This window comes from Chelmon rostratus, chromosome 9, assembly GCF_017976325.1.
Source record: "Chelmon rostratus isolate fCheRos1 chromosome 9, fCheRos1.pri, whole genome shotgun sequence".
NCBI classification, from domain to species: domain Eukaryota; kingdom Metazoa; phylum Chordata; class Actinopteri; order Chaetodontiformes; family Chaetodontidae; genus Chelmon; species Chelmon rostratus.
The window spans coordinates 25,247,315-25,265,557 of record NC_055666.1 but is presented as its reverse complement, the minus strand read 5'-3'; the positions used below and the strand labels follow the sequence as shown (position 1 = coordinate 25,265,557).

Sequence of the window (18,243 nt, the reverse complement as noted above, 5' to 3'; positions counted from 1 at the left end):
ACATCTCGTAATGTCTGGTAGAGGGAGGGCATGTTACGCACACAGTGATCATTTTTAATAACAGGTTGTTCAGTGAGGGGAAGCCAGCTCGATTATCTTCACCATCACCAATTTAATGAGGCACTATTAACACATTTTATTATATTTGTTACACTTAACACACTATAATGTCAATCAGATTAACGTGTTTAATAACGTATCTGTCAATAAGAATAACTCCTGCTATGGACAGATAATGTTACCAAGTAAGTATTATTTATTCTTTTTATTATTACGTATCCTTTATTCTGCTATTGATTTAATTTAAAATAGTTTAAATGTACATTTTGGAGGTGCTTGCACATTTATAAAAAATATATATATCTAAATTCACATCTGTCTTTGGTATTCAGACCATTTTCTGGCTTTGATATTTGTTTCTACACAATAGGTGTGAATACTTTCCAAAGCCACTGTTAGTGACAAAGCTGAAACAGAAACGTCAACGTAAGATAATTTGTTTCAGCAAAGTAGATGCATGTTTTTTTTTTTTAAAAGTCATACAAACAGCATTTATTCACTTTTTTAACTTGATCGACTAAATAAATCCTATGAATTAACTTTATAGCCCACAAAGGTTTTCTTCTAGGGTTGGCAAAAAACAGTTACTGTAAGTTCACACACACATACAGGTGCAAAACACTGTATACAAGTGAAAGTAAAGTACATTACATGTTTTCTGACTGGGAGGAGTAGCTTTACTTTGTCTCCCTCTGCTGGCATCAAATATGATTAGAATTAGGACCAGAAAACTGCACATACAAGAATTAGACTCCAGTTTAAATGTTGCACTCAATGTAAATGCATGAGAAAAATGAGATACAGCTAAACAAGGAGAAAAAGATATATATATAAAAAAGACTGAACAAGGTGTAGACACTGTCAACACCTTTCTGAGGAGAGAGAAGAAAAAGACTCAAGTGAGAAAACAGCGTCTCATTTATAAACTTGTTTGCCACCAACGAGCCACAGCCTCACAGCTAGCAGTGAAATGTATTTCCTCTGTTCTCTCTGTTCTCTCTTCTTCTCATGTCACCAAAACCTTTAACTGCTATTTATTATCACTTTACATTATTTGTTGTACTTTAGAGGCTTAACAACACTCTGTACATGTCCTATTTCTAATTCCTTTCTATTATCAAGCTAGAAAACAATAAGTAGTTAAGGAGTCCATAAACCATCATGACACTAAACCAGTGAAACTTAAATAGTACTAAACTTTGCAATACTTCATTATCTTTAAACCAATCATTTATTTATACAATCACTACTGATTTATTTGTCTTAATGATTGAAATGATGAATTTTCATTCTGCGGCTGCACACACAATCATAGGATAGGATGCATCAGACTTCACACAGATTACTAGTACACACATGTGATACATAAAATACAACATGTTATTAACTGCCAGTGGTATTTTCCTCTACGGAGTCTCTTATGCAGTCACATATTATAAAAGTACTAACCTGAGGCTGCAGCTATAAAGACGCCCGCCTGCTAGACACAACACGCCCGATCCAGCTCTCTCCTGCAGCACTCGTTGCCTCCAGGCAGGATTTAAAAACTAAATTTGCACATAACAAATCAAACCTTCAATTTGTGCACGAAACAAGTCATATTAAATACACAGCAGGCCTGAACGCACACACAGAAACACACACACCGGCAGCACGCCTCGCCTGCATGTTATGAAAACAGCAGCTTGGATTAATGCTTAAACTTGCCCTCTGGAGGTGCGTCTTCTGTCAGACAGACAGACTTCATGGACGGGGAGAGTGAATTATTGCAGGAAATGTGCACACTGCGTCCCGTCTGACCAGAGGGGACACACCCGCCCTGTCCTGAGGATCACGGGAAGGTGGAAGAAGCTGTAGGTCGGAGAGAGCAGTTCAGACGCAGATGAGCATGAGGAGGTTTTTCCGGGCTCACAGGGACGAAGACTACGGTCAGATCCAGTATCTGACGGCCAAGTGCACCCGCCTGGCTCATGATAAAGGTAAGCCAGGGAGGAGAAGCTTTGACCTCTGAGAATGAAGTTAAACATTTACAATTTACTGGAGTATACTGCTTTCGTCTTGGCTGGGTTGTTTATGGCTCCTCTTCCTCTTCAACATTTTATTAACTGCAATTGTGGCACCAATAACTAACTTAGCTTAATGTTGACTGAAGAGAAGACTCTCTTCCATTGTTATAATGACTGTGACAAGGTTGCAAAGTCCTGCATGTTATAATACACAGTACCAGAGTAATGGGATCTAATGAAAAATAATATGTAGTCCAACACACGCAGTACTGTGGTATCTGAAGATTCATACTTCCTGCTGTTTACTGGGTTTTAAATTTTATATGAGGTTCATGTTTAAATCTGGTTTCCTGCCATAAAATGAACCACTTACGGAAAAACTACAAAGATTCACGCAACATGCTAAGTGTGAGATGAATGTGGTGTCAACACATGTTGCATGTTGTCCATCATAGATAGTATAAGGACCAAAGGTCCTGACTGGAAAGTGAATGTGTGCAGTGAAACATGTCTGACTCCCCTTTTTTAACATATTATACTTAAACAACCAAACCTCGCTGTTTCCATTAAACATTCAGGACTGATCTGAAAGCCGCCGACCATCAGAGTCTGATTTAAATGTGCACACAAGATTAAAACAGTCTGTTTGTCAAGAGTTTCTTTGTCAAGGAGCGTGTTTCCAGTGTAACAGCAGAACATTTAGTTAAAACTGAACAATAAAACACGACATGTAATAAATTAGACGAGGAGAGACGGGGACACGGAAAGGGAGAATAAAAAAAGCTCGTAGCAGTAATGTGGAAAGAAATCTGACCTTCATCAACCTCTGCTGATGACCAGGAGCAGATCCAAGAGAAATGTGTGTGAAAGGATATCAGGAACACTTTATTCCCACACGAGAGCAGTGATGAGGTGACAGGAGGGTGGGAATGCCTTCAAACTCCAAAGAGAGCAACGTTTTGCCAGAAGTGTCAACAACTGACATACAACCCTACATTTAAAGTGTTATGGTTTAAAACATTATGATTATTTTATGCTGTGGGCAGTAAAAAAAAGTACTTTTTCATTACCTTTCATTAAAACACGTCCAAGTGGCTCACGTTCAGCAGATCTTCTGTTTTAATGAAAATCACACAGCTTTGGTTGAGCGGTTGACTTCGGTTCTGTTCTTTGCGGCTGCAGTGGCGCTCGACAGGGAGCTGCTGTTAGCCAGAGACCGGGAGAGGAGGCTGCAGAACGATCTGGAAGCTGCGACCGCGCGGCTCCACCACCAGGAGCAGCTGAACATGGAGCTCAGGATGAAGCAGGACCAGCTCGTCGGCAGGATCCACCAGCAAGAGGTGAAGTGTCAGAGGCTGAGCTGCTCTGTGTGCAGAAAGGCAGAAATAATCCTGCTGTTTGACTTTCACAGCAGCGTCTGGAGGTCATTTATCTACAGTTACATTAGATCTTCAAGCAGCTGTAATCAATATTCTTATACAAAACAATGGATCAAGATTCAAGATTGCCTTTATTGTCACTGAGCATGGACAATGAAATTTGCATTGCAACCCCGGTGTTAGAAAGAAAGATACTAAAGAAGATAATAAAATAAAGATAATAGAATAAAATAAACTAAGATGCAGTAAAAATATGCATAAATGCAATAAAAATATACTTAGACAATAAAAAAATACCCAAAACAGCTGAATATACTAAAAATGTATTTACTAAAATGCAGCTGACATTAGGTAGGCGTGTGTGTACTTAAATGTTAAGTAAACAGAAGGTGGAGGTGAAGGTGGACAAAGTAACTCAAAGGGATCAAATCACTATGTGCATGAAAGGACTCCCCCAGATAATTAAAGTTATTACTGAGCTCTGCAGTTTCCCCTCAACTCTAAAGTGCATTTTAACATCTTTCAGCTCATTATTTTGGTTTTACAGCAGCGTAACTGCTTTGGTTCGTTCTTGCTTCTCTCATCTGTGATGTTTCAGTAAAAAAGCTGCCTGTAAACTACCTGCTCAGCAGCAAACAGCAGACAGACACAGTTAGCAGAGCATTTAGCAGCTAACCTTCCAGGGAATCGGTGGGGAGGAAAACAGAACCATTGGGGGAGTGAATATCGGACTTACCGGTACATTAATCAGGTTGGCAGAAATCCAACATTGAATGAATGATAATGTTACTGTGCGCTAACAAGTCTGCCGTATTAACTCATAAGGTGATTATCAGCAGTGATGATTTGAGGGCGGATGTCATTCTAACTGTGAAGTGTATTGATTAATCCACGGTGCTGTCCGTGGTGCTGAGGTCGCAGATGTGCCTTTTTTTCTCAGGCTCGCCCTTCTGTCAGGTTCATCTTGTATCTATAATATTCTCAAAACAATATACCACAAATTCTCAATTCTACACTATATTGTAGCCTATATACTCCATAGAGTCGTGTCACCTCCATGATCAAAGTGAAAAGCAGTGATTTGTAGTCATACAGAGCGAGAGGATCATAGAGACACACTGCTGCCTATAGTATTCCTGTAATATTTCTATGATCAGTTGTGTCTGTGCTGCTGAAAATGCAAACCCAGACCAAACCACCTCTGGAACAGCATATTTTAGTGAAGACTTGACTACAGATACAGTCTGTACGGTAATGTGACTGACGAACCTGCAATGATTGAAGTCCAACACTCTCATTTTTGGTCTCCACAAACTCCTGAGAAAAACATCTGGCTCTTTAGCAGCTCATGCTAGCGGCTAGCGTTCTCACCAGCTAGGTTTTGCCTGCTGTTTGGTGCTGGACAGGAAGCATACAGGCATACAGTGGGTTTATCAGAGCCCACTGAAAAAGCTGCCTGCTCCTGTTGGGAATGAGATTGCTGATAGTGCTGAGACCGAACCAGACAGCAAATGTGCCGTAAAACCCAAACTATTAGTTAAAAAAGGCTTAAAAGCTTCACGGGGCTGCACAGTTAGCTGATAATTCTCTGTGGGTTCGTCACCATGAGAGACTCCTTTCACCTGAACACGATGCCAAAACAACACTCAGCTTTACTTTAACCTCAAATGTCGGTGTTGCAATTACAGTCTTGCACTTCTGTCCAATTCAGAGTGATTGTTCAAATTTGTGTCTTTTCACCTTGTAGTGTTTAACCTCACTACAATCCCATAATCTAAATCCACATAGGCATGGCCATTACAGCAGACCACCTGTGCTGCAATTACCGAAATTACACTGGAATTAGGCTTCCAGTAAGTGCCAGTCTTACTGTAAATGTGGTTACCAACCTTTTTTAGGTTTTTGGCTCCTCGACAGGTTGGATAGGCATGAGCGATGAGCTGTGAGCAGTTTAACTAAAGAGAGATTTTATTCTAATCTCCAGATGTTTATCTCAACACTTTCTGACACCTGGATCCAGTGAAAAAAGAAATTCATTTTGTTTGTCAGGAATCGGCTGCTGTTCTTTCCTCCACCATTTATTACCTTTCATCTTTGCTCCTAATAGTTTTGGATCATTACAGTAGCCGATCACGTTAAGACCACTTTGAAATGCAGGTATTTAGGAATCGGATGTTTGCGCAGGTTTTCAGCAGTGCCCTCCTTCACGTTGCTCCTGTTTTAATTGGGAGCTCTGTGGTATTTGTTTGGAGAGTGTGACTCACTCATTCTCCCCACATTGAATTGATATAGCATCAGGTTTGGGCTTGTCACAAACTCTTTCACATATAGTTGTGCTTGTACAGTCTATTCAAGATCATTTTGCTGTTGTGAGGACGTCTCCTGGGAGATAAAAAAGGTCAGGAATACTGAGAAATAAGATTAATATGCGTAGTGTGTCATTTATGTATGCATGAACATTATGTAAGCACATTTATCAAAGGAGATGAAGCTATTACACAGTGTAAGTAACAGAAGTCAGCAGAGATTAAACTATACAGCATCCTATATAGTTGATGAAAACAGCAAAATTATAGAATAGAACCCATGAAAACTGATTTGGTTGTGTAAAAACATTCATGCTCATTCATGTGAGCTGGTATAGATTGCTACAGGTATGTACTTACCTGTGTGTGGCTGTGTCAGTGTGTCTGTGTGCCCCCCCCCCTGCAGGACCTGGTGGACTTGCTGCAGCAGCGTGTGGTCCTCCTGGTGGAGGAGAGCTCCAGGGACGGTGAGCTGCTGCAGCAGGTCGGCTCGGAGCTGCTGTGTCTGCAGAGCTCCGAGGTGAAGCTGGAGGGCCTGGTGGAGGAGCTGCACGCCGAGGCCCACCGCAGAGCTGTGGTGGCGGAGAGCCTCCAGGCAGAGCTGCACGCTGAGGCCCAGCACAGGCTCGTGCTGACGGAGAGCCTGCATGCAGAGCTCCACAGGTAGGGAGAGAGAGAAAATGAAATGCAACGCAGAGGTTTGAATCAAAGTTTATGGTACAGCAGTATATGGTGCCATATCAATTATAGCACAAACCTGCACTGTGCTGCAGACGAGCAGCCTTCACAGCTCTGACACGTGGAGGAAATACCTGAAAAAATGGCCGTTTAACCTGTCGTACTCCATGTTTTCTTAACAACGTTGAATTGTCGATGGCTTGATTTAAACACATTCCTCCATGTTCCACCCAGCTGTTCAAACCGAACAAAATGTAAAAATGAACATTAACTCAGATAAGGCTGCAGACTAAAAAAAGAAACATTTAAATGAATAATAATAAAAAAACCCCACTAATGTTTGATTACCATCTGCAGCAAACTGAAGCCAAGTGAAGCTGTCACCAGCTGCTCTGCAAACCCACAGAGAAGAACTTCATTTCAAACTGTTGTCTCAAGACTGAATGAAAACATCGAGTTCGGACCTGCGATTTGAAGTCAGCAGAAACGCAGTCGTCCTCCGAGCAGCGGCGCGCCTCAATCTGCTGACTTTAAATCCCTGTGGAGAGTTGGCTTAGCGTCAGAATACGTTATCACATTATGAGTCCAGGCCCACATGGCAGTAGATGAAAGAGTTGACAGAGAGGGTAATATTTACATTTGCACATTTGTCTTAAAATTCTTATGGACTCCAAATTTAAATGCATCGATACAATCATGCAAATGAATCTCATTCGCTTGTCTGTGGCAGAGAAGCAGAGATCCCAGAGGGCTGAAATAGAAATCCAGATGAGTCGCTAGATCTGTGCAAGACACACCTGCAAAAACACTCAAAAATAAGGACCATTATTTAAGTTAAGAGCAATCAAAGCACCAAACATTTGTATATTGCACTTTAACTTCAAGACTTTTAAATGAAAAGTCTTGAAGTTGAAAGAAAGAAATGGATGTTGTACTGCACCATAAAGAGCAAACACTGTTTATTTAAAGCAGGAAGCAATGAGACGATTGTTGTAGAGGGTCTGTTTTTCATGATTATACAGTGTTGTCAAATTGTTTTAGTGCATAATTTTTCAGGCTTGTTTTTGTGTATTAACCTAAAAGATCAGATGGACTGATTTCAGCAAATGCCAGAATGTCAACAAGTACAAATCATCATAGAAGGAAGGATACGTTTTCAGTCAAGAAGCTTCAAAACACGACGCTGGCAACTTCAGTCAAATGACTCTACTCAGATAAAACCGGCAACAATAAAGTGACGAGATGTTAAGACTCTTTTTGTGTTTGTGACCAACAGTAAGACGATGGAGCTGGAGGAGCTACAAGACACCAACAATATGCTGACAGAGAAGCTGAATGAGTTACATGCTGCTCATCAGAAGGAGGTAAGGGAGCAAAGTTCAGGACAGAAACATGCAGCAATGAATGCTTCTTCTTCTGTATATATAGTATTGTATATATGCAATATCAAAGTTTTCTGAAAAGGTCCTAGAGTAAAAGCAACAAAGGTCTCAAAATGAATCAAAACCTTCACAAAAGCCTCCTAAACTACTTCTCCGCTGTCGATCCATCAGGTTTCTGTATGTTCATTTTTCAAAACCTACAGACATACACGGATGGTTGCAGTCGATTTTCTGTATCAATTAATCTGCTGAGTATTTTCTTGATTAATCGATTACTTATTTGGTGTATTATACAAAAAGAAATTCCATTTTTTAATGGACCTGAAGAATGAAACAAAAAGAGAACAAGTCAAAGCCAACTGTAAATATGATCATCTGAAAGTACTGCTCTGACATCGTGGCCTGAGTTTGTGTGACTATATACTAATATTTAGTGTCTAGATATGAATCTCTAATCATTCAGCTGTGCTGGAAGAAAAGCTCAGACCTTTTACTGAAGTAAAAAGCAGCAACACCACAGAGTACAAATACAAGTAAAAGACCTGCATTCAATATCTAATTGAGTGATAGCATCAAAATGTTCTTAAAGTTTAAAAAATTATGCAGAGTGGCCCATTTCAGAATAATATATATCATGTTACTGTGTTATAATTTGTGACGCATGTATAAGCATCACTAACATTGCAGCTGATAAATGTGAAGAGAATTTCAGCACTCATATACTGTCTGGTATCCATAAGAATACATCTTAATTTATGAGTTGATGTATAGTTTGTGTTTATAATCTGAGGAAATCCCAGAATGTATAAACATTCAGTCCGAAAGGACCCTGCCGCTCAGTGGCTGTAGTGCCACTTTTGTCCAACAGATGTCAGGATTGGGCATCATCTCTGCTTGGCCTCTTCTGGTTGAGCATAACTAGAAATAAATAACAGACTTTTAATGGTTTTATAATGAATGTGGGGTATTTCTCTTTGTCAAGCTTGCAGCCAAATCCGAAATAATGCAGCACAACATCATCCTGCTGCCAGCTCCTCCAATCAGAAGTAATGGATTAACACTGCTCGTTCTTTTCTCAGGCTGGTTCAGGTCGATGTGTCAGCGAGCCAGTTAAAGCCAGTGAATAACAAGTCTTCTGTTGGATTTTGAACAATTAATTTCATGAAACATAAAACCTCAAGGTTCAGATTGTGTTGTGGGGCCAAATTTTAAAAACTACAACCACCCCAGAGAACACCCTAAGTCAGATGTTGCTGGCAGTGGGTTTGTATTAATGTGCGTTGAATCTGGGCATTAGTGAAACATTCCTACACACTGTCAAGCTTTTTTTTAATTTACACTTGGCCTCAAAGACTCACTCCCTCACTGGCCCCCGTTTCAACCAGTCCATCAAACAGCAAACAATCCAGGTCTGCAATTTTCTCTCCTACGAGACAGCTGCACAAGTCCAAGAGACCAAAACAACAGGCCGCCCTGTCAGGGAGAAACGTAATGAGAACATTTATTTGTGGTGGATCAAGTCGGTGAATTATTCTGAAAGTCCAGGGAGTCTGAGATTAAGTCCGACTGCATTCGCTCATCTTTCCAGATGACGGCAGTGAGTTCAGGGGTCGCCGCAATCAGTCACACATTGCAATCAACCTGCTCATGTCCTGCGCTCTTGTTGCCTCCATCACATCCTGGCTGCAGGGGAAGTAAAGTGATGCTGTCTTGTCTTCGAGGTGAGGAAGCTGCAGCAGGAGAACGAGGGCAGTCTGGGGAAGCTGCAGGAGACGGCGGAGCAGTTTGAGTGGCTCTGTCAGCAGCAGCGCTACTGGATGTGTTGTGTCAAGAGGTCGGTATTTTCTCCCCGAGTTTGAGCAAACTGGCTTTTACAACCACACACAGCAAGTGATAAACAAGAGCTGATGGAGAGAACTGAAAACCAACTTTCCTAATTAGCAACACGCTGTAAACATTTACCATCGGCGACAGAGCGATGGTGGTTGTTTCACATGAGAGATTTCTGCATTTGTGTTTTGTCTGTGTGCTTCTCATGGCTTCGAAAGGCCCACACTGAAAGAAATAACAGCAGCTGTCTTCACACACTAATTAAAATTTAAAGGAACAGTTCAACATTTTGGGAAATCCCACTGTTTAACCCTTTCTACACGTTAAACAAGACAGAGCAAAAAATGTTAATTAATGATCTTTAGAGGTGCAGGTATGGCCTTTGAAAGGAGCCATTTGTGACCTTTATGCTAAGCTAGGCTAAGCTAACAATCATCTGTCAGTAGCTACATCTTTGAGAGCAGAATCGATCTTCTCATGTGACTCTCGGCGAGAAAGCAAATCATTATAAACGAGGCGGGATTGTTGTTAGATGCACATAGTGTCATACAGAAATACAATGCAATGTGTGTGTACGTGTGTGCGTTTAATTTAAAGTGGTTCACAAACATGCAGAATTTAAGAATGAAATAAAAACTATGAACTGAACGGAAAGCAGAAGCTCTTCTACAGAATGTGAACCAGGTTAGCTCAGACGCATTAACCTCCTCACAGTGCTGAGCTTTGCTTCTTGCTGCTAAACGGCGTTACTCTGATTTCTGGACAGTGATTCATCCTACAGACTCGCTGCATGTCGCTGCTTCCTTTTTAGTTTAACGAGACACTCGCTCGCTGTGTTTCGTCTATTCAACATCTGAGTTCATTTAAAAGAAGAGATGCAGGCTCCTGCAGGCGTACGCATCCAGGCTGAAGCGGTTTTACAAATCTATCTCATCATCTAAATCCTTTTTAAACGGCTCAGCTGGTCACAAAAACAAACGCATTTCTGCAGATTCAAAGACTCCCTGATGGAGGACAGAGAAGCTCTGCTGCGGCAGGTCAGCCTGTTGGAGAAGAAGGCGGAGAAGCTGAAGAAGAGCTTACATGACAGTCCCACACAGAGCGTCCTCTGTCCCCTGCAGGACACTAAATGCTGTGACAGGTAATAAAGAACGAACAGACAGGCAGATAACATGCTGAATAAACATCACTGCGATGAAGCTACACATCTGATACCAGAAATCAGCTCTGCAGTGCTTTTAAGAAACTCCCACTGGGCATGAAATAAAGAAACCTGAATTCCTCCTCATCTCGCATCATTTTTATACATTACACTTTGGCCCACCCCGGCACGCTTTCCAGTACAACATGAATTTACAACGTCCTTTCTGTTCTGAAGCAGTTTAACATCGTGGGACGCAGATGCAGAGGCTGACCTTAAGTCTGAGGTGGAGGAGTCCAACACGCTGTATGAGGAGCTCTTAAACCAGGTACCGCTTTCACTTTTCTGCTTCTTATTGGTCGTGTGTTGCACGGCTAAAAGCGACAAAGGTCCCATTGTGTTTACAAAGTCTTTGAAAGGCCGAAATGCTTTCTAAATGTCAGAGTGCACCAGCTCCGTGTTTTGAAATCTTTGGGTGGGAGATGTGCAAACGTCAGGGGTGAAATATTAGAGATTTATTAGGGAGGGCTAATATTCATCTGAGCATCGTTGCCAAGCCTCAGAGGAGTTGCTGTGCTGTCAGTTCTTCCAGAAATTAGTGGTACGTGTTGAACCGGGGTGGCTGACTGTGTTTTTCTGTCTTCTGCAGACTGATACAAGTAAAGAGGCCTTCAGGTACCTGTAGGGGTCACTGAAAGCTCTTTGGCAACCAAACATGGAGTTTGTGTGCAGCTGTTTATCTTCAACTTTTATTTGATTTATTGTTTTGTCTATAAAATGTCAGATGTTTCTGAAAGATGCAGACCAAGAAGATGTATTCAAATTCCTTGTTTTATTGGAGTAACTGTCCAAAAACCCAAAGATGTTCAGTTTACTATCATATTAAAGATAAAAACATCAAATCTTTACGTTTGAGAGGTTGGAAACAGAGAATGGTTGACATTTATGCAGGGAAAACGATGAATATATCATCAAATAGTTGCCAGTTTTCTTTCAATCGACTAATGGTCGCAGCTTAAATGTGGAGGTTCTTAACAGAAACCTGCAAAAATCCAGTTGCTCGTTGGCTCTCTGTGTTTTACGACAACCCTCGGATGAACCTTTGTTTTGAGAGCGGCCACTTCTATATTAAAACTTATCTGGATGGAAGACAAGGACTGAGCTGAAGACTGAAATAGAAGAAAAAACAGGGCTAATATTCAACTGGCTGTGACTGCCAGTCACCGCAGGGGCTGTCATCCAGCCAGAACTTGAAACTTCATGAATACTGGAGTCTCATCTTTGTTTTTGTCTTTTAAAGGTTGCCTTCATGCACTCATTTTATAACCGCAGAAGGTTCCTTGAAGCGGAGCCGAATGATTGGACACTGACAGCATGTCACTCAGCTTTATATGTGCGAGGGTCTCTTTCAGTCATATGTTTTGTACACAAATCCATCCACCCGACCTCCTTTTTATGAGCGTCACGTTTCTACTGAACATTGAAGCTGCTATAATCAATATTTTAATGCTAATGATATGTGAAATGTGACGTGTCAATATGAAAATTCACTCATAGTGATGAACTAACAGAGAACTATCAGGCACATCTGCAGCTCCCCTCAGCTTCACGGAGATTTATCGAGTTTCAGCTTGTTGTCTGGCCGTAACGTTACTGTTCTGGTTCACTCTCACTGCTCTCATGGTGTTGTTTTCTGCTGCAGCAGGCAGGAACCTTTAAAAACTCACTGCACACCACCTGCTCAGCAGCAAACAGCAAACAGACACAGCTAGAGATTAGCTGGTGAACAAAGTGGAGCATTTAGCAGCACAAGAGCCACATGTTTCACTCAGGAGTTGGTAGAGACCAAAAACGGAGCTAAAATAGAGTGAATATTTGACTAACGCTCATCAGGTGGACACAAACAGAACATCAGCTGGATGATAATAACTTGTGTAACTGTTGGATGTTTAAATAAGCAACTGTTTGCTATTATATTCAGCATATCAGCTTAAATTTAATATGTCAATGTGTTCACAGCTTGTTTCTGCTGGCCCCATGTGGCCAAAAATAGTTATTGCAGGTTTTAGAAAAGCCGTTTTAAACTGCTACCACCTTCACCTTTATTTTACTTTACCTACTGGCTGCAGTTCATTTAGATTTTAAAGAGACCAGTATCTTTAAAATGATCAGTCTACTGTTTAAAAACTTCTGGATCGGTGGAGAGAAGTTCAGATCTCGGGGGTGAAACAGAAATCCGAAACTCAGAGCTTATTTTCATCTGGGCACAGCTGCCAGTCCACAGTGGGCTTGTTGTCATGCCAGCATTTCCAAAAACCACTCCAGGGAACTGGAGTCTCATCACTGTTTTTATTTTGTCTGCCTGCTGCAAATTTTAAGAAAGACAGACGGTGTGGAGCAGTTTAAAGAGACAATGCTGCCATACCAGCCAGCAGCCACCAGGGGGCACATGAACCAACTATGAATGGGCTCATTATTTTATTGTGCATTTTAAAACATGGGAATTAATTTTAATATTAAAAATAAACACAAATATTGAGCAAGCAACAAAAAAAACATTTAACCATTTATTGCTTGCAGCTTACTCTATTTTTCTCTTCAGATTGAATTACTGAAATATTTTATGACCTTTTCCTGTTGCAGTAAGTCTTTACTTACTTACTTCGCTGTACTGGGATGATCACTGTGTTTTTTCAGGTGGGAGTGCACAGATTTTTAGGTATATTGGGCCATAAAAATGGATGAAAAATCTTCAAGTTTCAATAAAAATGATGATCCTTAACAAGAATTCCAGTATATTACAAGCAGAGTCTTATTTTGTATATTTTGGCAATGATCCCCATCAGTAATAATAATGCACTCACAAAGTTCATTGTTGGGGATCAGGAATCATCTTGTAAAGAAAAGTCAGACCAGATCCCCTGAGTGACGACAGACTATTAACACTTTGATGTTCTCACTCTGGTTTCACCCCGCTGGGACTTCATCGTAGTGATGTCACCGTGTTTCCAGATCTCAGCAATTACTTTAGTGAGTAAAATGTTATCATAACCCAAATTATGGCAAAAACTACAAAAATGAGACTCAAGTTGAAAGGGTGGATAAATGAATATGACAGACAATTATTCTCTCAATTCATGAGATCTTTGTAATCTAAAAAGTAAACAAGCTTTGAGAGGATTATTTGATGCCTTTATATAATAGCAGAGGGGCCTTGTCAGAGAGGGATCATACTGTACCTCTGATATGAGGGTTTATTAACGACTCTTTTAGGGTTAAGTGCTGCTGCTGCCTTTGGATCGGGATCCTCTGCCTTCAGAGCAACCGGTTCAGTCTTAAAATCTCTGGATCAGAGACAAGTGCACATCTCAGGGGTAAAATAGAAATTCAAAACACAGAGATATTCATCTGGAGAGGGCTGCCAGTCCCCCGTGGACTTGTAGGGCTGCCAGAACATTCTTAAAACTGATTCTTCGTGGGCACTGGAGTCTAATCAGTATTTTAGTTTTTCTGTCTGTCTGCTTTAAAAAGTTTGATGGCTTTGAGGAACTTAGATTGCAAAGCCTTTTTGCAATCAAACAGGAACCCCACCATGTCCCACAAAGAGCCTCCCCGGAGCGCTCACCAATCCTGACAGGATCTCAAACGCTTCACCCTCCTGGAGGATTTTTCACAGCAAAGAACCCAAAAGGTGCTCGCTATGGGATTTTCGAAAGCTCCCACGTCTCCAGAGTGACACGTTCAGTGTTTTAAAACCTGTGGATAAGAGGAAGCCTGACAGACAGAACATAAGGCCGGTACTCGTGCTGCCAGTCCCCAGAGGAGCCGCTGTGCTGCCAAAGCCTTGAGAGTTTGCTGATACTTTCTGGGCACCGGAGTCACATCAGGCCTTTTCTCTGTCTGTCTGTCGGCTGCACATGGCTTCCTCCCAAGCCGTCCGGGTCCTCTTCCAAAGCAGCAGAGAGATGACTAATAATGACTGGAGGGAGGTGATTGCCTCTGTGCTTCATTCCCCTCACCTCTCACAAGCCCTGCAATGCATTTCTTGGGATAATTATTCTGATTGAGTGCAGATGATGCAGGGTGCTTTTTTTTTTCAGCCCCGGCTCTGCTGAGAGAGGGAGGAAAGGTAGCTGGAGGAGCGGGGATCACCGGAGACATGGAGGAAACAGCCATGATATAGCACATTAGCAGCTTTGTCATGATTTATATAACCTGCAGATTCACACTCTGCAGACATGAGGATCGTTCTTAGTTGCTAAAGAGATGCAATCCAAATAAATAACAACAGAGGTGTGGGGGTGGGATTCATCAGTGCCTCTGGGTTAAAACTGGGCTAAATCTGAACATTTGTTTTAGTGCAGGTAACTTGTTCAAAGCATCTTCACTGACTCCTCAACTTTTCCTTCTCCCGGGGATTCAGCTCACACCTTCACTGTAGGTAGATTTTACATTACTCTGGCTGAGCATTTGATTGCTGGGGCTTCACTTACAAGCTAGCGTATGTCCTGGGAACAGTCCTGGTAACCTGCTGTCACCTCGCTGCTAACTCTAAGTCAAGAGTTTGCCCCGTCTGTGACCTCAGCACACGTTACTCAGTGATTTGGTAACTTGACGTTTCCAAACCTGAGGTAAAAGTCTGGAACGTTATTTTATTACCTACTACAACTAGCAGCAGGATGCATCTATAAAGAGGTTTTTGTGATCTCACAGATGTCCTGGAAAGATAAAATGTCTGCCTGGAGCAAAATCAGCGAAGCTCGTGAGGAGGAGCGGAGTGGATCGGCCCACGTAGCTTCACGTTTCCACGTATCACAGGGAGCTGGACCAAAACTGGAGCATCCAGAGAAAACCTTCTTGTTTTGAGGCAACACTGCACCTCCCTGGTTTTTATAATTCAGGGCAAAAAATAGTCAAACATGAGATCACAAAAGTACTTTAAGGATGCAACCTGCTGCAGGACAACAGGTTAAAGAATCACATACGGAGAGCTGAGGTTGCTGTACTAATGGGGCTTTAACAGAGATAACTCACTCACCAGCCCGAAGACCTGCAGAAACTCACCAGCGTAGCTGTTTCAGCAGCCTTTTCATTAACTACTTCAGAGTAGTTAGAGCCAATTTCCAAACTGCATTTTCCTAACAGTTGATATATAGTCACTGATGTGCTGTTGGAGCAACAGTTATATAACGTAATTTGAAAAACACGCGCTTTTTTAGCCAAACAAAGCCCAGTTTTAACCTTGATATCTAGATGTTTTTGACCTGCCATTATTTTACTGACTGGGACACCTCTCTCTCTGTCTCTCTATGCACATTCTGAATATTTATTGACTTTGCTCATCTTCACTTACAGTTTATTTTTCTGTCTGCAGGCAGGGAGCCCGATCAACGGATACCAAAAACCTCCTTGAGGACAGGAGCCTGGAGCCTGCACTCGTCTTCCTTTTCTCTTCCCACCTTCTGCAAACCAGAAGATAACTACTAGATGTTTGTGTGTGTGGTTAGCTTTGTGGAAAACGTCCCAGTCATTGTCAAAAAAAACTTGGAAAAACATACCTGTGAAACCGTACATTCACTCTTTTTCTTCTACTATTGTTCACTTGTCTTGAAAAGAATCTGCTCTCCAGATTTATGACTGAATTAAACACTGCACAGTTTGCTCCTGCCCTCGTCTCGCTGTGACACATGCACATCGCATGTGCTCCGAAAGTCACATTTCCTCTAATTGTCCATTACCTAGACCTTCTAATCGACCGCACTAACAAGAGCGAAAGCACCTGAGAACGATTTCTTCTGTTGTCCTGCCAATGAATCCTCACTGCGGCAGCTGGTGTGCAGAGGAAACTACAAATAAACATGCTGTTTGTGACCAGAGTGAAGCCCTGCTGATCGCTCCCCCATTGACAATCTGGTACATCTCACATCTCCCGACTTGCCACTTGGCTTTCACTTGTCGGCAAGAATCTGAACAGTATGTGAGGAGCTATGGCTGAGATTAATGACGACCATTCAGAGGCTTCATCACAGGTGAACCTTACTGTACCAACACCTGGTGCAACAACAGTTTACACACAAATCAGACGTCTCAGGCTGTAAGTGTTCGCAGGTTCTGCTCACCAGCATCCTCCCATGCTTCCATTTTAATGCATGTTATTCATATTAATTTTGTGACATTATATTTACTACAGCTGCAAGAAAGTTCTTGCACTCAAAGCTAATTGGCTGTTGGATAAAAAAAACAAAAACAACAACAAATTGTGCACACTGTTGCTCACTTTCCGATGTCAGGCCACGTTGTTAATATAGAAGTTCAAGTGATTGTTTTTTTGTTCTTTTCACATTAACGAAACAGTAAACTGTCCAAACGCTCACTGTCAACACATTTAATCAGTTTTCCTGCAGTATGAGAGCTGCAGACTCGAGACTTGGTCCAAAACAGCTTTGTTATGAACTCCTGGCAACTACAACATGAGTAATGTTTTCATGGTCATCTTCAGGCACTTGAGCACAGTCGGCTAAGGTCAGGAAAAGATTGTGGTTTTCATTAAATACTGAAAAAGTCAACATGGATGTGAAGCAGGAAAAACAGGATGCGTCGCTTTCTTAAATATTTAACAAAACCACAACCTTTTTCCTAACCTCAATCAATAGCTTTAATCTAATAGCCTCAGCCGAAGAACACATGGGATGCAGGATGCAAATTCTGGTCTCAGGTGTCCAAGTCCTCTACTTAAAATCCAATCCCTCTGCTTTTAAAAAAGGTCAACGTGAAGGTAGAGGCGTTGGATTATACACAGCTTTAAAGTGACAATCAATACAATGAGAAACAGGTTCAGCAAAGCTTTAAAAAGTTTTCACTTAGCGTTTGCTTTAAAAGCTTATTCTTTCCACTGACTCTTGTAAACTGTTTCCAGCCTGGGGTTTAGTTCAGCATCTTAGTCATCTACCAAAACACTGAATTTCATTAACTCTCCCTGTGTGATAATGAGGGTGAACACCTAAGTTAATCCTGGATATTAAGGTGGGAGTGTACTTACGATGAAGCTGACTTTGCATTAAAATAGAAACACACCCGTTGTTTTGTTCATTTGCCAGTTGGGTCACATACGTATTAAACAAAGAGCTGCAGGGAATATGAGGATTTATGGTTTGATGGGTCATAAAGATGCAAATATCTTTAATACAAGCTCAAGAATAGAGATCGAGTGGTCAACTGTGTCAAAAGCTCTTCTGGAAGATATGCATATAAACAAAGGCAATGAGGGAGGAAAAGAAGATAAAGATTCCTCAGAAGGAAACACAAGATTTTCAGTTTCAGGCCTGATTTAGAGTAAAATCTGGCAGGTGTGAAGAATCTGAGTGGTTCATCAGCAGCTAAATGCTGGACAGGCTGTGGTGAGTGTCTGCTAGAGATTACATTTAGATAGAACTAATAAGCAACAGCAATTACATTACGTTT

The 18,243-nt window shown here is 41.4% G+C and overlaps 1 protein-coding gene across 2 annotated transcripts; it reads left to right on the top strand.

The window, feature by feature from the left end:
- The first annotated feature begins 1,929 nt into the window (after window positions 1–1,929).
- Window positions 1,930–16,770, top strand: LOC121611939 (rootletin). 2 transcript variants are annotated; one of them, XM_041944673.1, is made up of 8 exons: window positions 1,930–2,039; window positions 3,249–3,406; window positions 6,158–6,414; window positions 7,706–7,793; window positions 9,533–9,645; window positions 10,633–10,782; window positions 11,023–11,110; window positions 16,157–16,770. In XM_041944673.1, the coding sequence occupies exons 1-8, from the start codon at window positions 1,943–1,945 to the stop codon at window positions 16,193–16,195; spliced, it is 990 nt and encodes a 329-aa protein (XP_041800607.1). In that variant the 5' UTR covers window positions 1,930–1,942; the 3' UTR covers window positions 16,196–16,770. The 2 variants fall into 2 exon arrangements, with proteins under 2 accessions (XP_041800607.1, XP_041800606.1); XM_041944672.1 differs by having other exon boundaries at window positions 11,020–11,110.
- The last annotated feature ends 1,473 nt before the right edge of the window (window positions 16,771–18,243 follow it).

What these genes read in the sequence shown, in the direction of transcription:
- LOC121611939 (XM_041944672.1), top strand. Translation starts at nt 1,943, where the DNA reads ATGAGCATGAGGAGGTTTTTCCGGGCTCACAGGGACGAAGACTACGGT. An exon ending in CTGCATGCAGAGCTCCACAG is followed by an intron (nt 6,415 to 7,705) that starts GTAGGGAGAGAG and finishes TGTGACCAACAG; the next exon opens with TAAGACGATGGAGCTGGAGG. An exon ending in TGGATGTGTTGTGTCAAGAG is followed by an intron (nt 9,646 to 10,632) that starts GTCGGTATTTTC and finishes GCATTTCTGCAG; the next exon opens with ATTCAAAGACTCCCTGATGG.